The sequence below is a fragment of the Aythya fuligula genome, chromosome 2, assembly GCF_009819795.1.
Source record: "Aythya fuligula isolate bAytFul2 chromosome 2, bAytFul2.pri, whole genome shotgun sequence".
Lineage (NCBI taxonomy): Eukaryota > Metazoa > Chordata > Aves > Anseriformes > Anatidae > Aythya > Aythya fuligula.
In genome coordinates this window covers 11242413-11265116 of record NC_045560.1, presented here as the reverse complement: position 1 = coordinate 11265116, position 22704 = coordinate 11242413, and the positions used below count along the sequence as shown (strand labels likewise).

Genomic DNA, 22704 nt, shown 5'->3' with positions numbered 1-22704 from the left:
GGCCAGCCGGGAGGGAGCCGGCAGCGGCGGGGAAGCCGATGTGAGGAGCGATCGCGGGCGGGAGGCGGCGGCGGCGGCGGCAGCAGCGGCCATGGCGGGGCCCCGCTGAAGGAAGCAGCGAGGGAGGAGGAGGAGGAGGAGGAGGAGGAGGAGAGGGCAGGAGGAGGAGGAGGAGGAGAGGAGAAATCGCCGCATTCCCTCCCGCCCTCCCTCCGCGCCCCGTCCCCGTGCGCGCCCCCCGCATGCCCCGCTGAGGCGGCGCGCAGGGACCTCGGCACCCGGCGCGGCCCCGCCGCCCTCCCTCCTCCCTCCCTCTCCCCTCCCTCCCTCCCTCCCCTCCCCTCTCCCCTCCTCTCCTCTCCCCTCCGCGCCTCGAACAAAGGGGGAGAAGCAGCGGGGAGGAGGAGGAGGAGGAGGAGGAGGAGGAGGAGGAGGGCAGAGCCCCCCGCGCCAGCATGGCGGACCGCAGCCTGGACAGCGTGTCGCTGCCCCTGGAGGTGCGGGCCCGCCTGGCCGAGCTGGAGCTGGAGCTCTCCGAAGGTAAAAAAAAGATAAATAAATGCATTATCTATAGAGAATAAATTTAAAAAATGGGGAGGGGGGGAACGCGGGAGGTGTGTGTGTGTGTGGGGGGGGGGGGGGGGCGGCGGAGCGGGCACGGCCCTCGCGTGCGCGCGCGCGGGCGGTGGCGGTGACAGTTGGCGGGGCGCGCGCACCCCCTCCCCTCAGCGCCCCGCGCCCCCACACAGCCCCCACACAGCCCCCATCGCCCCCTCCCCAGCCCCTCGGTGCCACCCCAAAACCCCCCCAAACCCCCTTCCCCGACCCCCCTCCTCCTTTCCAGCCTCCCCTCTCCGTGTCCCCTTGGCGTTCCCTCGGCTCCTGAGGGGACAGGCGGGTGCGCGCCTTTGTGCTCGCCCCCGGAGGCTCTGGTGGACGTTTTTTTTTTTAATTCTTATTACTATTTTTTTATTTATCTCTCTATATATTTGTTCTACCTGTGGTGGATTCCGCCCCCTCTCCCTTGGAGAGGGGGTTTCTGGCGGCGGGGCTCGCCGCTCTCCAGCCTCGCATGTTTTATTACGGAAGATGGAAAAATCCTTGGGGCTGGCTCGCAGGGGTCCCCGTCCTGCCAAGAAAACGCAGTTTTTGCAGAAATCTGCCACATAACGTTGGGGCGAAAAGGCTGCTTTTGGCTTGTATCGAGGGGCTTGCCCTCAAGTGCACGCCTCGGGATCAGCGTAGCACTTGCAACAAAACACGCCGTGATAAGGTCACCTCAAAAATGCTACCCAAAGGAAAGGTTTTTTTTTTGTTAATCGCGTTTATATATATATATATTTCCTGTTTAACTGAAAGCTTGCGGTGGTGATTTGCTTGGCTTGGTTGATTTTGATGCCCTGCCGGTGGGGAAGGCTCTCGTACAACCCGCACATCGCTGCTGCTGCTGTGCTGGGAAGGCGAGCGGGAGCCCGAGCCCGCCCTCTGTGCCTCAGCCTGCCGCCAGCCAGCTCCCCGTCTCCAGCTGTGGCAGCTCCGGCAGAGAAATGGGGTGCACGGAGCGATTACTGCCCATCGGGATCCCTTACTGTTGGGGATCGAGCGGCCAGAGTGCCGTCAGTGTAGGGTTGTGGTGCCTCAGATGTAAGCTGTTCCTTGCAGAGGCAGGGAGTATCTGTATCTGCTGATGCCGGAGTTGGCTCTTTCCTCAAGTGCAAATGTGCTGTGAGCTTTTTCTTTTAATAAAAAAAAAGACAAATGTTAGTGTTCGTTCACCGCCGACAGGCTGCAGCGCTTGACAGAATGGCCGAGCGTGCCCCAGATCAGTTATTGGAAGTGTTCGATACACCGAGCTGCCTTCCCGGCTCTCCCTAACGGTTTGTAAGGGCTCCAAGCCAGAAAGTGAAATGCGCTCAAGCCAGTTTCAGGCAGGGAGGAGCTGATGTTGACATTGTATTTTCCTTTTAACGCTTTGAGGGGGAAGAGGAGAAGGAGCTACTGATTAGCCTGGGGCTCTCCTTTTTCTGCCTTCCCCTCCCCGAGGGTACCCGAAATAAGAAAAGTTCAACGCGGTGTTCCCTTCCTGCGAGGTACTGCCCATCTACCGGCCCTTCTCTGTGCTGGGGAGGGAGCAGGGAGCACTGTCGATACCACGGTGTGCTCCTGCTTTGTGCTTTTTGGTGTTTATCACACCACTGTCTGCACACCGGCAAGACGCTAATTAAAGCAGATGTCAGTAAAAGCTTTCAGACGACCAAAATCAAACTGACTTAGATCTTCAGTAAGAAATACGCTAATTCAGCGTGCCGGAGTTGTAATGCAGTTTTATGGTACAGTTCCTGTTGCCGCAAGCACAATCCAAGAAGACTGGGAGGAAGCAGGACGTGGTTTGCAATTGGACATCTCTATCTGCACTGCTGTGCCTCCCCTGGAGCTAGAGCTGGAATGAATGTATCCCACTGACAGTATCTTTCCTTTGGTGCCACTGACGTTACACCCAGCAGACAGCATGGCTCGTGTTTTCTGACTGTGGCAGCCTAAATCAAGATTGGTTGGAGCTGGGAGGAGGGAGGAGAAGGGGCCAGCATCCTGCTTTTGGTGTCTTTCCCCCAAGCCACTCTTGGTGTGCTCTTAGTCAAGTAAATTGCAGTGCTCCGTGCCTGGGAGAACTCAACCTGCCGCCGCTTAAAGCTCCTCACTTCAGGCACGCATGTTGCACATTCTGGCCTCTTCCCAAAACTAATGACTGCGTAGGGCAGATCAGTAACTCGTCAGGTTTTGTTTCAGGGGAAGGCTGGTCACAGTGTGGCCACGCTAACTCAGAGTTTGGTGGTTTTCAAGTCAATTTCGTGCATTTTCAGGCCCCGAGTGTGCACCCCTTACATGTATGCTGAACTTGACCATCATGTGCCAGCCCGCTGGCTTCAGTGGTGTGTGATCACTGTGGTGGGCTCCAGCCCGTGCAGAAAGGTTTGCAGGACTGAGGTTTGAACGTGTGTCCTGCTCACCATGTGTTGGGGTGTCGTAACTGCAGAAAGCAGTAGCTGGGCAGCTGCACCCTTACACGTGTGGACGGGTCTCATTGATAATGTTGGGAGTGAAGGGACTGCCTTGAATTTCGTCCCCTTTCCTAAAGCAGACGTAATTTCCCCTCTCATAACCAAATTCTGGTCTCCGTGTTCAGCTGCATGCTGGGCAGGGGCTCACTCGCAGCGGCGATTCTACAGCAGGTACCCGGGCAGCGGCTGCCGGGAAGGTAGCACATGCTTTTTAGACGACAGGGCAAAATGCCTTTTTTTTGCACGCATTTAGGCAGTTCTGTGCTGTTCGCTGGTTTCGAGGGAAGAGGAGTTTGTCTGAAAGGTGTTTACTTTGTGTTCTGCTAAGATTGTTTCTGGCACTTGTAACCCACTGGTTATTGTGGGCAAGCCGCACGCCTTTTACCTCTCTTTTGTTGTGGTCCGAATGCACTTTTTTGTTTCAAACATAGCTATTTGAAAGGTACTATGGATGCAAATTAGGGTAACCATTTTAGATTTTGTTAGTTTCATTAGTATGATTTAGAGGCTGAAGATCAGTCAGAGTCAGAAATGTTTACCAGTGTCCTCCGAGCGTGTGTGCCTGTAGCCTGCCCCATGAGAGACAGGGAGCCTCGCACTTTGATGAGTGCTGAAAGTGGCTTTCATGTTCACGCATTGGCATTTAATTTTATGTTCAGCTGAAGGCAGCAGTAGCACACTTTTTGATGGTGTTTTCACTTCATTTTGGGAGGGGAAGACGCTTCTGTGTTTCTCAGAACTGAGAGGTACAGCACTGTAAGTCTGCTAAGAGTATTAGAAGTGAGTTGTGGAATCTTTTTTATCCAGCCAGATACTCTGAAGGCATTTGTTTTGCTGTGCTTGAGTGAACGTGGCTGAGGCTGGCCTGTTACCTACGTGTCCTGTGACGCTGCAGTGGGTTCCAGGGAGTGTCCTGATGCCTGCAGTGCTCCAAACTGTGGCCTTTGGAGGCTGATGCAATCAACGTGTCACTCGGCAGTGGCTGTTCTTGAGGGCCGCCTAGAACTTTACGAGGCTTTAGTTTTCTAGCTATGTATAAAATTGTATTGGATGGAAATAGATGAATCATCTCATTTTTTTTTAGACTAACTTGGGAGCTGTTAACTGAAGAACTCATTTAATAAAACCAGGAGTCTTGAAATATGTTGTCTTCCTGTTTAAAATGTAATTTTACAACCCCTCCATTCTTAAAAACACTTAAGAATTAGAAAGTCCCTAAAATATTTTTCTCCTTTTCCCCTCTAGTTAAGGTTATACAGGGTTATATTGCCCTGCCAATTACTTTCTGAACCAAAATTAATCGGGAAAAGATGCTGTATATTTCCTCCAGTATTTTATCCAAGTGTCAGATAGCAGAGCTGAAACACTTAGAAGAACCACAGACGCCACATGGAAAATGTGAAAAACATCCTGTTCAGAAACTGTTCTACTCATATTCCATACTATACGTCCAGTCCTCTTTCATTTTAAACAGATGAGGCATAGCAGGTTTTGGTAAGCTTCAGCCTTTCTCCAAAGACTGCTTTCAGAAAGCGTCAGCGGATCTTCAAGGAATGGCTGCTCCTTCCCAAAGGCACTGGCCATGAGCTCAGGTGATTAATTTGGTCCTAAACTTTGGTTACCTCCGCTGGCTTGGTGATGGGCACTCATCTTCCTTGGGTTGATGGGGTTGTTGTCTGGTCAGTGTATTATTTTATAGGTGCAAGGCGTGTCACCGTTAATGCACAGCGCCTCCTGACAGAGGCAGCGAAGCCCTTGTCCAGGAGAGCGATGCTGTCAGCAAAAGAAACGCCGCTCTCGGGAGGGAGATGTGGTTGGCAGCGCCTTGCGGGGCCACTGGACCCCGCCAAGCTGCCTGCCTGGATGTAGTCACTGGCGTGGGGCCAGAGGGCTGCAGTTAGCTCCCACAGTTATTATTCCTGCCTGACATTTGCCAGCTGACTCTTCACCCGCGGAGAGGTTTCAGAGTGTGAAAATTTCAATAACTACCACACCTCTGTGATTTGGGATGTGGAGTCATCCTTTTAATTCACTCCTTGAGAGAGAGTGCCCTGCTTAGCAAGTGGGTATAACCTGCACAATGACAGAGTGGTGATACTTCCCGAGTTTGGGTGAGAAGTGAACCAAGAAATTCAATACTCACTTTTGCTTCTGGTTGTTTTCTCTTTTTTTTTTTTTTTTTTGTCGTTAGGGCGCAGTTGGTTCATGTTTTCAGTTCTTTTCCTGGCAGGGAGGACGAACGTACTCAAAACACATCAAGCTGAAATTTTCACATTACATACAAGATCTGAGGTTTTAAGCAAATATGTCAAATGCCATGAGAATTATGATAAAATCAAGAGTGCTGGCAACATGAGTTTTTCTTCCTCTGCAAGATGAACCTCCTCTCATCGGCTGCTTTGGTTCTTGGATGGTGTGCCTGCAGGAGAGGGAGAGTTGCTTGGTAGTTTTAAAAACAGGTTACATTCACTCAAGAGTTAATATCCATTTGCATTGGAAGGCGCTGGAGTTTGAAGTCTTTTCTTTTTTTGGATGTGTGTCTACCTACTTCATCTCACTGTGATATTTGGACTTCAGGGCATTTAATGGGCGTAGCTGTGTCAAAAGGACTTGCTGTCACTCATGCAGCCGAGGTATGTTGTAAGCCTTGTAAAGCAGACTATGCAAATCACCGGGATGTTCCCAGAAGAGCTGTCCCGGAGGCATGCTGTAAATACACCTTTATTGCAGGCTGACGTCGAGCAGCACTGATGCCCAGGGGTTACACTTCATAGATCACTCCGATGATCTTTACTGTGCTACCCAACAGACAGACCTGAGCAACTTCTCCCAAGGATGTGTGAAAACTGCCGGTGGGGTGTCAGATTTATAGGCAGAACGGGCAGAAAGTGGTGTGTTTGTAACAGGGCCACGCGTTGTGAGGAGCTGCCCCTTGCAGCTGTGGGGGATGTCTCTGCCTGTGCTGCACGGCGCAGGGAGCACAAGCCTCTGCTTCTTCCATGGTGGTGGGTAGGCGGGCTGTTCTCTGAAGGTACTGACCTGCCTGGGTTACTCCTTTGTAAGGTGAAAACTCTCACTTTGAGTCAAATGGACTTGATCCCAGCAAACCAAATCCTCTTTCCTACTGCAGAAATCCAGATATAGCACGCCTCTTCCCTTTGTGCTTCGCTTTTCGCAGGGCAAACTATTTCCCTGCTATGTGAAAGGCCGGTATAACAAACTAATCCTTGATGGAGGATTTGGCCCCGGAGCGGAGAGCAGCAGGAAGGTCAGTGTTTCTCCCAAGGGCCATCAATGGACTGCTTTTGGTTTTCATGGCTCGGGATGGATGTTTGCGGTGTGATGCAGAGAATCCTAAATGTGCCGTAGCTCTTCTGTACTTAAAAATGCATTGACTGCGTTTTAATTTTTTAAGAGGCTATTTGTATGGAGCGTCAAGCAGGACATATACTTTTTCAAAAATAACTGCTTTAATTCCCTGGCAACTGTCAGACCAGATGACTCACCGCAGCGCAAGATTCAGCACAGCACAGAACAGCTTTGACACAAACTCTTAAGCCATTTAAAATTAGGCATGCAGATTTCCCTGCCTTCCCAGTGGGTGAGCATCAGTGGTACCTTAGCCCTGGTGATCCCATTCTGCCTTTCCTTGTCCCCCGCCTCCTTTCTGCTCGTTCTTCCTGGGAGCCCAGGTGCAGGCAGCGCTCACCCAGCCGAGGTTTGGCAAAACAAGTGCAGAGCACAACAGTGACATGAAGGTGCCTGTCTGCTGGACATCCAACCTGCCATGCTTCCAGCTGTGTTCAGTGCTGCCACCTGGAAAATTGTTACAGTGTTTTGTAGCAGAAGGTAACATTGAGAAGTATACAATATTTCAGCTCAGCCCTCTCCTTTAAAGAGTATCCAGTGTGAAATGGTTGGGTGAATGAGACAAAGAGTTCTTACAAAGTATCCTGACAAGGTGGATAGGAAGGAAGTGTGTCCTGGGACTTATAGAGGTATGAAAGTGTTTTTTGCTTCCCAGAGACGGAGCTGGAGCAGTGATGAGCCAGCTTTCAGGGCGTTTGGAGCAGCGCTTGCTGTCACCCACACAGGTGGGTCTATAGAATGGTGGCAATTGAGGGGAAGAAGGGGCTCGCCAAATATTGCCTGCTTATTATGGCGACAGAAGGGAGTATTGGGACCTGTGTATGGTCTTACTGCTGTCTGGATCCAGAAACCATACCTCTGCATTAACCATGGCATCTGATAGTTCTTCATTTACATCTTGGCTTGATTCGTGTGTAAGATTAAAATACCAAAACCCAAAAAGATCTGGGAAGTCTGGTCTGGCAGGAGCTGCTCAGAAGCCAGGAAAATGTTGCTTAAACCCTGTGACATCCAGTGAAGTGTCAGCATGGGTCACAGAGCCCGGGGTTTCACTGGGGGGCTGCTGGCTGAAGGCCTGCCTAGACCAGGAAAGGTGCCGGGGCATCAGCAGGCTGATGGCAGGGCTATCGCGGCTCCTCCCGTTTAATGGAGAAAGAGACCAAGCTGGTCCTCTGCATCCTGGTATCTCATATGTAACAGTTCGGAAATTTTACAGAAACAGCTTCCTTCCGAAATCCATTTAGTCTGTAACTACAGTCTTACACAGCTACATGCCTCCAAGATCATAGGAATGAATTAAACTTAGCTTATTTATTTATTTATTCATTTTGAGGGGAGGGAATACCCTTGGTTGTATTAAGTCATATTTTTCATTGTTAATTGCAAGGAGAATGAGCAAAACCTAGCATTTTCCATGCCACACCTCCCTTATCCTTGTCAAAAGAAATGTTTTTCAAATGTAAAACCAAACAAAGTGATGGCATTGCCGTGGCGTGAACAGTTCAACTGTGGTAAAGACTCTTAAAATGGAAATTGCACTTCAGATACTGGACTTCTTTGACAGATGCCTGGGAATGAACAAACAGCAGTTAAATGATGAAAGAGCAAAATGTAGAAATGGCCCAATCCTATCCTTAATGGCAACAGCAAACCCCTGTGCTGAGTTCTCAGGAAGAGGCTGGTTTCATTTGCCATCTTTGTTTAGTCTAGGAAAAACGAAACATTGTTTTGAGGATGGCATCCTTTTTTCCTAAGTGTTGTGAAACGAGGGGTTAGTTTTTTTGGAAAAAAATGAAAAAATCCTGTTGGACTGCAGAGTGATTTTTGCTTCTAAGAGGGCGAATTAACGGATTGGCAATACTTCTAATTGGCTCTGCATCTAATCAGCATCGTGTTGCAACGGGGAGAGTTGGTTTGGTGTGTGGAGCAACAGCAATGGGGCTAGCGGGAATGACATTTCCTGTTTTTTGTTTTTTATTATTATTATATAATGACTAAAATGACTTGCAATCTGTGTTTATGAATATTATGCTGCTCATGCAACTGACACAGTCCAGTCCCGAGGTTTAATCTGTGTCTCTTACAAGCTCTGACTTTGGCGAGACGAGCATCCGTACTGCAGACTTGGAGAGTTTGACAAAACAGTTCAGATGAGGTCTTTAAGAGTGACCCAGAGTAGGGACATGGACTCAGGGGATTAAAGCAATCCTAATCGACCTTGGTAGCCAGGAGAAAGTTGGAGAGTTTATTTGGGTTATTTGACAAATCTTGTGTTGGGGAAGGAGGAGTATTTTCTGATAGGGGAAAGTTATTTATGTTAGCCGTTAAAAACATGAGAAGTTCCAGCTCCTGGAAAAGGAAATTAGACAAATTCAGATTGGAGATAAGACCGAAAATATTACTAAGGCTAGATAAACACTGACACACTTACAAATAAAAGAGGACTCAATGGCTTTCTGAAAAAAGTGAACCCACTGGTCGACGTGATGGAAGGCTCCTTTCTAAGAAATACCGAGTGTAAGAAGGGTGTGTACGTGAGCCACTGAATGCACTCTTGAGCAGAAATACACAGTGCCATAAGTACTTCCGTGATGGCGTTTTATAAAAGTTTTAGTCCAGTATCAGGAGCTGTATTGGCCTGGTAACTTGAAGAAACACATCAATACTGGAGACTTCCAGGTTTTGTGGGTTTTCAGCGGTGAAGACTTTGACATTTACTTGCAGTAGTAATTTCTTGAAAATCAATAGTGACCACTGCAAGGCCGTATGTACAGTACAGTCTGAGAGGAGATCACGTACAGTCCTTGGTGATGCCTGCTGCAGTACTGACTGCTCCTGGGTTTTACCAGCAGCTCAGGTGACTTCTCCATAAGCGTGAAGTGGCAGAACAATCACATTTAAAAAGCTCCCTGAATATTTATCATAGGCGGCTTAATTGTTGGCTTTTATGTAAAGGTACTGGACTTCTTAATAATTTAGATGAAGAATAAGAAAACAATCAATTCCTCAGAAGATCCTATTCCCTGATACTTCAGGGAGGTGAGGTATGCACTCAACAATGAAATGAGTTGGAACAAGACAAGTAGTGTTTTCCTGGTTTGGTTATACCTCTTATTCAAGCTTTCATACAGTAAGTATATATCTAGGGATCCTTTTTTAGTAGAGGGATCTGTGTATACTGTTTCCTTCCCATTTAGTATTTTTTATTAATTTTTTATTATTTGTAATGCCATATGTGATCCTAATGCACCCTAATACACTGTTTTTTCAGTGTATTAAGTTACGGCTAAGTAGAAGAAGACCTTTCCTGCTGTGAAGGCAAAACCAGTTTTCATGGCAAGGCTTTGCCGAAATGGCTGATTCTTGGCTCTGATGTCTTTGATTTTTCCTAACAGGTTTGTCTTGGTAATTCAGACCTGTTCTCTTGTGTCATGGCAGCCAGTGAAGGCTTTAGGAGCGCTGGAAGTGTATCTGCCTTCGTGGCGCACTGTGCTGTCTGTGAAACACGTTTGTTCGTTCAGAGTTTCGCGAGGCTGGTATCTGTGACCCGCATATGCAACCACTTCTGGAGCACAGTGAAAAAGTAAGGCAGTCCCCTCCCTCTAAGCAGTGCAGAAGCCTGCACATCGAGGGAATCTGCTCCTTCGTCTGCAGCAGGAGAAAGGAGACACTTCCTACTAGTCCAGGTGCTCTCTTCTCGAGCACGAGGATGCCTTAGCCAGTGTTGGCTGCTGGTGGTACTTCTGAGGAAGGCTGGTGCTCCTGGCAAGCCTGACGGCTTCTCTTCAGCCTTGAAGGTCAGGCTGCTGGCTGCTGCTTGTTCCACGGAGGTGCTGTGGAGCCAGGCGAGGTGATCGGGTCACCTTGCAGCAAGTAAGTGAAGAAGCCGTGTGGGGGATGCCTGGAGCCAGAAATAGGCGCAGTGATATTACGTTTGTCATGGGCTGCTGGGCCGTTTGGAGACATTTAGTAACTTTGGTAATTTGGTCCATAAGAGTTTTCCTTCCATAACACACTTTTAGACCACCAGTGCAGGAAGACTGGGCTTCAGTGCCAGTTTCTCTGTCCTCATGGGGTCAGAGTCTAGGGGTCTGGGGTAGAGGGGTCTAGGCTGCTTTGTGCACTGGCTCTTTGTATTACTCAAGCAATGTTGTCCCAGACCACAGTCCCTCTGAAGCTTAAAGAACTTCAAACCAAAGTCCTCTTGTTGGTTGACGTTGTTTATTATTCCTAAGTGGTGATCTGGCTTTGCCAGAGCCACAGAATTTTTTTTTTTTTTGATATGAAAGTGTCACCTGCAGTACTAGGTCTGTTACAAATCACTCAGAATGTCAGACTGCATATTGCTGTTGCTTCCAATGTACTTGGTTCTTTATTGTAATCGGTTAACTCCTGTGAATTATAAATGCAGTTTCAGATTTAGTTTCCTTTCTGAGCTATTCTGCCTCAGGATATATTAGAAAGAACTCCAGGCCTCACGTTCCCCTAATTTTTTAGTAGAATGAGTATCTAGGACTAAGTTAGGCTGCAACTAGGAAGAAGGAAGCCAACTCTGCTTTCCAGTTGACTTTTATAACATGAAGATCTTGTTGATCTGAAAGTTACAGTCCTTTCACTTCTGTTATAGGTAACTGAGGTACGTCTTCTGTAACTCAGATGTCCCAAGAAGTCTCTACCCAGACTTCTCGCTAGATATAGGGGGTTTTGCTAGCGGCGGCGTTGTGAAAAGGAATGGTTTGAAAAAGGTAACTGCTGCTAAGGTGGTAACTGTCGGTTATTTAACATCCTAAGATGTTATATATGCTTCATCATAAAAAAATTGCTCAGATGGGTACGGTAGGGTTAAGAGAGAGAGAAAGAAGCATCTCAGTAACCCTACCCTTCCGAAATACCATAGCATCTGTTTTTCCCCAGCCTCCTTTTGAAAATATTGTGGGACTGTTGTCATGGGCTGGGTCAGCGCCGCATCGCTTTCTGCATTCCGCTCCCCAGCCCAGTGTGGCTGGTAGCGCAGTTGTGCTTCCAGACCTGGGCTCACATGGGTTTGTGGTGCAAATACAAAGAAATTACAGTAGGAATTACAAGCAAGGGCATCATTGAAGTTTTCCCAAAACATAAGTATGGCAGAAGTCTTGCTGTAAAAGCAGAAGCTTTATTTACAGGGCCTTAAATAAGGAGGGAGTTTAAGAGACCTGCCAAAAGAAATTCTTGTATTTATTTTTTCCCTCAGACTGAAGTCCAGTTTACCTAAAAATAAATGGCAAAAGTTATGTTGGCATCAGGAGCACCCTACTGGGTGTAGTTCCACTGAAAGCTATGCCTGCGAATAGTCACAAACAGTCTGTGATATTTAAGGGGCTGTGGCTGGGCGCACGAACCTCACCTCACAGATGCCAGTTCTTTGCTCTGTGTCCAGCCCTCCTTGGTACTAGGAGAACGCTTTGCATTTCACACGGAGCCTTTACGTGCGTGCAACAACAGGCCAAAGCGTGCTGCCAGTGAGAAAATGCAGCCTCGCTCATGACTGGAGAAGCAGAGCTTAAAGAAGTTGTTACTAATTTGCTGGAAGCGACGTGATCACAAACGCTCCGTAGCACTTCTGGCACTCCGTGAGAGGTAACACATGCTCCCTGTTACCTCTTCCGATGTGACGGAGAAAGAGAAAGCCAGCCTGTGAGAGAGGAACTCCTGCTCTGTTTTTTTCCTTCCCCTCACCTCCCTGCTCTCTTTCTTTCCCCTTGTTTCACTGTTATCTCTGACCTTTGGGGCCTCTCTCCAGAGGAATCCTGCCCTAGTATGGCAGACAATGGTAAGTCACCATCCACCCATCGTGCCTCAGTCCATGAGCAAAATTCCTGTGTTGTCTTTCCAGCACTCCCCCCAAACAGCACAGCAGGCTTACATGCAATATCACATTGGAGATAATTCATGTTACACCATTTTGCAGTAACTTTCTTTCCTTGTTTTTCCTCTGTAAAAGAGTGCTTGTGAGATATGTCAGGCCAAACCTCAAATCTTTATTCTTACGTTGATTTAAAACAACTTCCTGACTTGCAGTAACAAACCTGTTAACTACCTGAAACACCCAGACTGTATAGGCACTGCCTGAGGAATGTGGATTGTGCCAGTCATGTTGATGTTTGCTTTTTTTTTGTCATCGCTGTTTACCTCTACTTTATCCGATTTACGTAAAGCCAAATTAGTGTGTTCTCCCTGCAGTCTGAGGCATTTATAGAGAAAGCTGCATCTTCAGTTTCTCAAAATCTGATCTGGCATTATGCCATTTAGTTTCCATCTAAAAATGTGTTTTTGTTGATAATACCTCCACGCTGTGGTATTTTTTCTTTTTATTCACATGAAACCCTCGCTAAACGAAAATACAGCTTCTGTAGCCTGAAATTACAAAGGAACTGCTTGCAAGGAGCCCGCAATGTTTTCTCCATGATGAAAGCCATTTCAATTGTTCAGGCATACAGCATGGACTAGAAACTGTGTCTTCAAATCAGCCTTGCATATTGATGAGCACACCTGTTAGGGAAGCAGTGGCAAGTGCTGAGATTCGTCTTGTCCCGTGCCACTGCTAGCGGGGTGAAGAAAAATGAGATCATTTGTCAGTGGAAGTCTCTTAAATCCGGCGTTCAGCCTTATCTCTGCAGTAGCCCAACACCAGCAGAAGATGCTGCCTGTGCAGGGGGTCACCATTCCAGCCATGCCTGGATTTAAAAACAAAATCAAAAGAAACAACAAGAGGAAGAACATTTTGAGCTTTTTTTTTTCCTGTGAAAGTTGTTTTTTTTGATAATTTTAAAAGTTGGATCAATTCAGCAGTTTGCTACGTAGTGCAGCGTGGTAAGTGCGTTCAGTGAGAACAGGGATGTGAGCAGCAGGGATGGAGGGAAGGATGGACACATCGGGATGCGTACAGAAACATCTTAATCCAGCTTTGCTGCCAAGTAAAATGTTTCATGTATCCACACCATCTGAATCGAAGGAAAAACTTTTTTACTGGGAGGGTAACGGAGCACTGGCACGAGTAGGAGCACAGAGAGGCTGTGGGGTCTCCTCCCTGGAGAGCTTCAAAAGCTGCCTGGACGTGGTCCTGGGCACCCTGCTCTGGGTGGCCCTGCTGGACCAGAGGTGCTGCCAGCCTCAGCCACTCTGAGACACCTCAAAAATGTCCACCTTTCACTGATACAAAGAGAATTTTGCACTTCTTTGTACATTTCTCCTGGATTTATGTGTATGTGCTTCTTGGAATGACACGCTGAGCCTTTTCTGTGGTGTGTTTAGGCCTGCTGCTGGTGGCTCCTCACCTGAGACCTTTCGTAGCACCAAGTTTGTTAAATTTCAGTTTTAATTATATCACACACATAATGGGGATGGTCAGTGAAAGCATGCAGTGTGGCAGTGTGGGAGGCGAAGCACGATGCATTAAGCAGAGATTGGATTTTGAAATCGTTTCACTTCACATAACTTCACTGATTTTTGTATGCAAAGCTTGATGATGGGGGTGACTTTACATCTTAGGGAAACGACTGGGATTCAGGCGGGGGTGAGGTTGCTTCTGGGGATTTTAATGCCACCATCATGACCATCGCTCAGGTGTATGACTGTCCCTGAAACGATTCCCAGTTTCTACCTGTCTGAAAGAAGGATGGATCTCTTTATATCTCTGAAGAAATAGTTGCACTGTCTCTGCTTCTTTCTGGACCAGGGACATGAAGAGAACTCCGTGGCTTTGAAAATCAGTGTGTTTGATTCCTCATTAACACTAATTCTAGAAATGAAAATATCCTCAGTGTTGATGAGTTCTTGTATTAGTTTCACTGGGACCTGTGCTAAGAGTTGCGTGCAGCTGTGACCAAGCACTGAAATACTGTGAGTCTTTTCCAAGTCAGTAATGCAGACGGGAACCTCCCAGGCGAAGCTAGAAGGTGATCTGCAGTCACTCTGCCACTACAGACCCCTCAGTAAGGTCTTTGTACAAAAAGTGCTGGGTGGCCGTGGGCTTTGGGAATGGTAGGCATCACGCTATTAATTCTTCCCCAGCCACCAGGCTTTCTCTTTCTATTAAAAGGGAAGTACAAAGAGAGCTGAGTTACCTTTCTGGGCTATGAACACAGCTTTTAAATAGAAAGAACTTCCACATCCACATCGTCTCCTGCCTGCTCAGCGAGCAGCTGCCCATAGCTTTAGCAAGAGGAAGTTATGTGGGGCACGGTCCCGATTCAGCAAGGCATTTGAAGCATGTGGTGAGGCTCACCGATCCTGCCGGCACGGCTGGGGTCAGCAGCTCGTCCCTGCGCAGGAAAGCAAATCTTTGTCATTTTCATTGCTTGCTTAAAGAGAGTAATGGGGGGATTGACAGCCTTTTTTTGTCTTTTTCTTCTTTTTTTTTTTTTTCACTATGGTGTGAAAAGTTAGGGATCTTAACAGCATTATCAATCATTTCATTATTTATTTATTTTTAATTACGCTCCACTCCACTACATATTTAGCCTTGCCAGGTCATCAGATGAGGAACAACGGGACTGGTGCTATCTGCTTCTCATGCTGTATGTTTTCTCTGTGCTTCACTGAATGTGGTAGATTTAAAAGATTTCAGGTGATGACATTGAAGTCTTCTCTTCTCTTCTCTTCTCTTCTCTTCTCTTCTCTTCTCTTCTCTTCTCTTCTCTTCTCTTCTCTTCTCTTCTCTTCTCTTCTCTTCTCTTCTCTTCTCTTCTCTTCTCTTCTCTTCTCTTCTCTTCTCAAAAAAGAAAAGGGAACAAGAGGCTAACTGATAGTTACCTCTTTCTTCATCCTTTGACATTATATGGAAAAGGCTTAATTTCTGTAAGTTCAAGGAATTTGATAGTGTATTACTGTAATTAACGCATGAAATAAAAGATTCTGTTCGGGATCACAGGAATTGATTATGATTTGGTTTGCATTTTTATTTTCCTTTCCCTCTTACCGCCCATTGTGTTGTTTTCTTCATCATACCTGTGACCTACCCAACTTGGTCTGAAGCATCGCTGTTTTCCTACTGGTTTGTTTTGCTTCATTAATCTGTATGAAAATGTAGCAGCTCCAAGGAGCTGCTCCTGTAATATCCCTCTTGTAACATCCCTCACTTACTTGGAATTTGCCCTGAATAGCAAAAGAAACTTCGGGGTTGTTTGTGCAGTGAAAGGAGTGGCACCATCTTCTTGTCTGTACCCACCACTAAGGTGTGAAGAGGGTGAGACTCTGTGTGATGGAGTCACTAAAATTGAAGCATAAAACCAGAAGTGGACAGGGGCTGTGTATGCCATACAGCCACTAGCTCAATTAAATGGGATCCATTACACCTTGATTTTAAAATCAAGGTGTAGAAACATCTCTTGAGGCAATAGTTTACTTTTTTATTTTATTATTGGTTTACTTTTTTTATTTTATTATTATTTTTTTAATTTGTAAGGAAGTTGCTTTTTAAATTGCAAAACCAGGTGGAATACTGACATCCTTATTTCTACAGGCAGTGTGTAAGTCTGTGCAGGTAGGCTTACAGATGCAAAGCAATATGCATGCAGACAGGACGGGGAAGGAAGAAACTCACGCGCTGCCTCCTTGGTGAAGAAACCTTCCCACTTAAGGGCATGTTATCTGCAGGAGCAGCTCCCGGAGGCACGCGCAAGTTGCCCACATCCTGAGTCATGGATTTTTCCCCCGCTTCGTGGATCAGATGTGGGAGCCCCTTCCCCACCATGCCTCCAATTCCTGGAATAACTGCCGAGGTCAGGAAGGACACGGGACAGCTCACTGTCACTAGGAGGCCTTTGAAACGAGGGCAGAATTGGTGGGGTTGTGTGTGATGCTCGGTCTCAACTCTCTGGCACAAGAAGATAATTTTAAGCCTATTCTGTTTATTTCTTCTCAGCGGTGTTTTGGCTTTTGTACTGGCTCACACCCTTTCTAATGAATCACCAAGGCTTTTGTTGTGAAACTGACTTCACAAATATCTTTATTCCAGCTAGTTTTGGGGGGTGTACGTTCCCGCTCAGTCACATGAAGCAAATTTCATGCTGTTGCTGAGTTTACAACAATGTCTTTTGGCTCAGAACGATTTACTGTAATAACCCTTGGTATATCAAAATACACACTGAATAAAGTCAAACCCCGTTGTATACATCTTGAGGCTTATTTTAACACGTTGTGCCTTTCCAGCTGCAGTATCTGGTGATCTCTGCAGGGGCATCTTGTTACAAAACGCTCTGGCTCTCACTGAACCGAATTTAAAACTGGAGCAAATTCAGACCCGTATAATTGGTGGGGGAAATAATGAGAGAGGGAAGATCAATTTGGCAGACGGGGACATAATATTCAGAAAGTCTTTGGATGCAAGTAAAAGCTTTGAAATCCAAAGCTGGCTGAAAGACTTCTGCACAGCGTTGGGCAACGCTGAACCATCGGGGAGGCAAACGCTGCTTCTGAGCAGGAGCCCTCCCTCTGGCTCGGGGCGGCTGGGCACGCACACGCTCGCACTTCCCAAGCCTCATGGCCGGGACAGAAGCAATGTTTGCTTTTTAGGGCCTTAGCACAGGCAAAATCTATAGCCAGGCTGCAGTGGCTTCACCACGTGAAGCAGTGGCTGCACGGACAGCAGCTCCATTTACCAGCACCTGGGGCCATTGCTCCTGTAGCATCTCCAGGAGAAGATGTGCCTCCACCAACATGTGCGTGTGTTACTGAGATCTTTCAGGAAATCATAGGTCAATCACTGTTCTGTTTGAGGTTTTTGTTTAGGTTAGAAAAAAATGCTGATTTCTGCTGATCACGCAGAGGTATGAAAGGCTCTCCCAGTTCCAGGCCGTGTAACCTGGGGGTGACCTGCAGTGCCTGCTGGATGCCCAGCCATCCTTTCCTGTGCTGGGAAGAGCTGGGCTTTGTTCCCAGCCCGGTGTTCTCTCGCCATGATTCATCCGCAGGTCACAGAAGAGGCTCTGCTGTTTAGGAAACCAAGCTGTGCGTGGCTTCTTACAAAAGTATTGCTTTTGGACACAAATTTATGGAGTATTGACAGAGCTGAGGTTAATGTAACCTGGTGTACTGGAGTTGGACTCCATTATACGGTAGGAAATGCAGCCGCTGCTGTGGGAGCTCCACGCTAGCACTCAGAGCTTCTCCTCACCTCCTGCTCCAAGGCTGTGGGCACTGCGTTGTGCACGGGCCTGTGAAAATCTGATGGGGCTGGAAACTGCAGAATGACACTCACAGAGAAGGTCAGAGTGCTGTTGTGACGGTGGGCAACCATAGTTTATATTATTTGCCTGTAGAAGTGTGTAGGTACAAACATAGCCGCATGGAAAATGGTTTTATGATGGGTTTAAGTGGTATTGGGGTCAGTTAGAACTGAAACATGCAGCTGGAAGTGAGCACAGACCTCGGGCTTGTGAGGTTAAGGACTCTGCTGAATAGGGTTGGGTTACAGAACCAGAAGGGATGTCAAAAAGAAAGGGCACCCAAAAATCACAGAAGAGGTAAGCTGGGGGCATGAAGCATTCGGTGTGGAGAAGACCAAAACCATAGGAAGCACCTCAGCCATTTCGGGAGGCTGTGCCGTATCCAGCAGTTTTAGTGCCTCTAGTGCTGAAGGGGACACAAAACCTGCTTCTGCAGCTTTAAGCCCCATGATCTCTCCAGTACTGACGTGGTGCTGAGTTCTCCAGCCTCAAGGACTTTCACATCTGGAATAATTTTATTCATTTTTTTTTTTAAATCATCTAAACAATATTTGATTATAACACTGCAATGCTGTACACTGCAAGAGAAGTCCTAGAGAGGAACAAACCTGATGGTCTTTAAAATACTTCCTTTTATTGGACTAAATGTTCCTGCTCTGTAAGCTGGATCCACAGCATTCTGGGGGTAGCTGAAACTTTTAAAAAATGTTCAGTCAAGAGGCAAGAACTGCAGTCTTGGAAGCATATAATTCTTCTGACTCCCTCCTGCCCTTTTTTAAATCTGGCACAGACAGCGAAGGAAAAACAGTAATAACCACCAGTGGACAACAGGAAAAACACCGAGTTGGAACATTTGAGTAAGGAGGCAGCAAGCATCTGTTCTCGGCACCAGAGGCTCAAGCAGCCGGGAATCCCTTGGGGCATCACCCCCAGCCGCCTGCACGCTCCCTGTGCCTGTCAGCACAGCCGGGGCGCCCACAGATGTGTTCTGCTGCCCCACCGCGTGAATGGCATTAATTAATGCGCTGATTAATATCCCAGCCTGAGATTTGAAGGACCCGGTGGCATGTGCTGACTTCTGCCGCCTCTGCCATGGGGACAGCGGCTTCTGTGGCTGCACTCAGAGGGGAGCGGTGGCAGCTGAACCCCAGCGTGAATGAAAGCATGTCCACAAATAGCTTTACCAAAACTGTGGCGGCTGAATTGGAAACATTTGGCGTGGTGTTCAGGGATGCTCATTTGACTCTCCTCTTCTGTATGGCAGGGATTTGAAAGTCCATCTCCAGTTTAACATCATTGTAGGGGTCATTTTTCATGCTGGGTGTTATATTAGAAGAAAAGCGTGGTTGATTGTACAGATTTAATCATGGTAGTTTAAGATATGCTTTTCATGGCTCGGGAACATTTCGAGTTCTCACAGCTTTTAGTTGTGGTTCTGTTAATAAAAAACAAACAACAAAAAAGAAAAAACACAAAAATCAAACCACCATCTGGGTTTGGAGCGTATGGAGAGGATGAAGAGCAGTCCAGACAGACCTGGCTGCAGGCAGCTGATACGGGTGGCATCTCACAGAGTGCCTTGTTGTCTGTTTTTTGATGAACTGTCCACCTCAGCCAGCTAGAAACGACCAGTATCCAGAAACCAGGTAACAGTTTGCCCATACAGCAGCTGATTCCTATTCCAGAGCTCAAGTTTGCATGAGGTACATGGGTGATACCTGCCTGACCGAGTAATTCCTGAGCCCTCTTCCTCCACAATTTCTGACCTATCTCCTGTGTGGGCTGTGTCTGTATTTCGTACAAGACAAAAGCAGCTCCTGGAGCTCTGAGCCCTCATCGATCAGGCTGGCACCATGCCCAAGTGGCACAGCCAGACTCCCACACGTGGCCCCAGACCCCTGTGCAGCACCTGGCCATCGCCAAACCGCCTGCTGTGAGCAGCCTGCGGGACGTGCCATCCCCCAAACTGTGTCTGGGCATTGTCTGGGGCAGCATCGGCTGCCATGGGCCAAAACGGTGTCAAGGAGAGCACCGAGTGCTGAACAATTGTGGGGCAGGGTTTGACCCCGTGCCCCGGCCCAGTTGTGTTCCCCAGCACAGACAGCTTGGGTGTCTCAGCTGTGAATGAAAATGTTTGTTTCAGAGAAGACAACAAAAGCCCTCAAACCGAAGCTTTCCCAATGAAAAGAAAGTCAGTTGGAGAACGCGGGCAAGCCCGGGTGCTGTCCCACGGGGGGGCTTTGCCATTCTTCTTCCCTGACGGGTGTATAAATAGAGCACGCATGTCCCAGGGGTTCTCCTTGACAAAGGGATAGGGCAGTGATAAATTGACCACTGCCTTCAGATGGGGGGGTTCAGGTGCTGGCGTTGACGCCTTCTGGTGCACGGAGGGAACCTCACTGCTGCCGTGTCTCTGCTGAGTGCTGCCTGCTGCCACTTCAGAGCCGGGAGCCTGCGAAGCTGGCAGCTTGGTGTGGGGATGGCCACGGCATCCTGCTGGGAAGAGGCCAGCGTGAGAAGCAGGAGGAAGAAAGCAGAACTGACAGCAAAACAGTTTCCAGATCAGAAGTGTTTGCTTTTAAGCAGAGGTGCTAATAAAACCTTGTTCTAAGTTTTGACAATATTTATTTTGGTCAAATATTCTTTTTTTTTTTCCTCTCTTCTTTCATTTCCTTTTCTTTCTTTTTTTTTCCCCACCAGCTGATGTCATCACTGGATCCACCATGCAGTTTCTGAACTGTTGCTTTAGATTGCATCATGATGGTAAAACATCGCAGTTTTAAGCCAGAACCTCTTAGGGCAGTAAGCAAATGACCCTTTATAACCAAATATTGTCAGTTTTAAGCAGTGTAAGCTGTCAAACCAAAAGCAAGCTATTTGTGACCTCAGTGGGTACTCTCTTGTGGAAACTACAATTTGATGTTTGTGTGTAGTATGGGTACTTCAAAAAGCTTGGGAATTTTGGGGAGAAGTGTGGGGTATGGAAAATATTGATTAAAAAATGCTGCCTCCTCTTTCTGATTTGTCTTTCCCATTTTTCTCCCTTGTCATGTCTCTGAAAATACATAAGTCCCTTTAATCCAGGTTCTTGCCCGTTCTTACTGTATTTTTCAATTTCATTAGGATTTAGAATTTGTTATTAAAGCACGAAGGTAGCTTGCAGTAAAAATTGAGCCAGCCAGACCCTCGGGGGTAGTTCAAAATTGTCATGTTGGAAAAAAAAATCACAAAAAGCTTAAGGCAATTCAACTGTTGCGATACTATTTGCAGAAAACAGAGCACACTGGGGATTATTAGAGTACAAATTATGAGACAATACACAACTGAATACGTGCTTGGAGTCAAAGAAAAATAGCAATTGTGACTACAGGTCCTTGGGCCTAATTTCCAACCCAAATCCATGCCGTGTGTATGAAGTAAGGGCCGCTCTGTTGCATTCAGTCCTGCGTTTCTTTACACCCAGCTGATTGTTGTGCTCATTTCAGAGCGCCAAGAGACGTTCTGCCACAGTATCTGCACGGTTTGAGGTTTCAAGGTCTCCTGTTATAAGGCTTTTAGGGGAACGAGCAGTGCACAAAGATGGGCTTTGATTTAGGAAGTTACTAAAATCACGATTCTGGGATGTAATGCACTCACCCTGGGCTATCCAATACCTCACTGGTAGAGATGCACAAGCACTCATAGACACATGGGTCTTTCTACTATGGCTTCTTTTTTGGGGGATGAGTCTTCTGTTCAGGTATCTCACGTGGATATCACACTGCTTGTATACTTGTCTCTAAAAGGGTGAAAGTGTGCTGGGGGAAGGCATTGAGAAAGAGACATGACTAATAGTTCACGTTTGCCATCAGGAAGGGGTGAGGTCTCACTCACAACTGTTTTAAATGAAATAATTGTGACCAGAGTTATTAGTAAAGAACACAACTGCCGTCATAGAAAGATGCAGTCATTGTAGCTTTGAGAAATTATTTAGAACAGTTTTTTTCAGCTAAGGTTTGGTAATATTAATATTGGTGGGCATTATTTCTCCTGCCTCATAGCACTGATGTATTCTTAGTTTGTGCCCCATTAGAAACTACAAGAAGTGAGGTGACTGCCACTTTGCTTCAGTATGACTGGATCCCAGCTACTGTAGCAAAGTAAGTTTGTAATTTTTGAAACTACCCAGGGGCCAGCATTTTGATTTTTGGTCTGTCTTCAGTAGGACCAAAATGGAAGTGGCAAGTGCTGATGTAGAAGATAGGCTTGGAGTTTTCCTGAGAGAGAATTAGTTTTACCACATGCTGTTTCTTCTGCCTCTTAGACAACAGGATTCAATAAAATGAGCTTCCATTCACCCATAGCAAAGTCATTATTTGAGCATGCTTAAAAGTTGTGTTTTGTTCACTCTAGGGCAGTGCAGTTGCAGTGCTGGGGTTTTTTGGGAAGAGCATGGAAAACAGCACAGAATTGTTCAGTGTTGTCTGCCACGTGTATGTGCTGGGATTGATAGATCTTCTCTGCTTGTCTTCAAAAAAAAAAAAAGGAAAAAAGGCAGTGGAAAAATGTGTCTGCTTTCCATTCTTATCCTGGAATTACATGACTTTGCTGTATTAATCTCGTTCCAGTTGCTCACGTTGAACTTCTGCATAGACAAATATATTTTTGTCTCTCTTTCACCTCCTAAATGGGTGCCCCTCACTGCACCAGCGTGCCTACTGCAGTGTAATTCTGCGAGCTGCAGTGTCAGGGTTTTATTACTGATCTGTGGTTTCAGATATTCTAGATATTTTTCCTTTTATGAATTGTTACAGTATGCTTTGTAAAATGATAAATAAAGTCAATAACAAGCTGCATCCTGCCAAAAATTCATGCGTGCTTTGTGTTTGGTTGAGTGACAAGCAGAGCATCCCCTAAGCATATCTTTGATTTTTCTTTTCGTGTCCCCAACCCCAGCTGGCTGTGGTTGCCTCTCAGGCATTTTGCTGGTATCGGGCATGATATGTGCATAACCTCGTGCCACATCTATGTGCATGAACTGGCAGAAATTTATCCTGAGTATACAAAGATGCTGCAAATGCCTTTGGCCCAGT

The 22704-nt window shown here is 46.9% G+C and overlaps 1 protein-coding gene across 4 annotated transcripts in view; it reads left to right on the top strand.

Moving 5' to 3' along the window:
• The first annotated feature begins 210 nt into the window (after positions 1 to 210).
• Positions 211 to 22704, top strand: part of DIP2C (disco interacting protein 2 homolog C) — a 307964-nt gene continuing 285470 nt past the window's right edge. For 2 of the 4 annotated variants that reach the window (XM_032181494.1, XM_032181493.1), the window contains exon 1: positions 211 to 540. In XM_032181494.1, coding sequence (XP_032037385.1) covers positions 456 to 540 — 85 coding nt within the window. In that variant the 5' untranslated portion in view covers positions 211 to 455. The remainder of the gene's footprint in view (positions 541 to 22704) is intronic. The other 2 variants (XM_032181496.1, XM_032181495.1) reach the window with 1 other exon arrangement.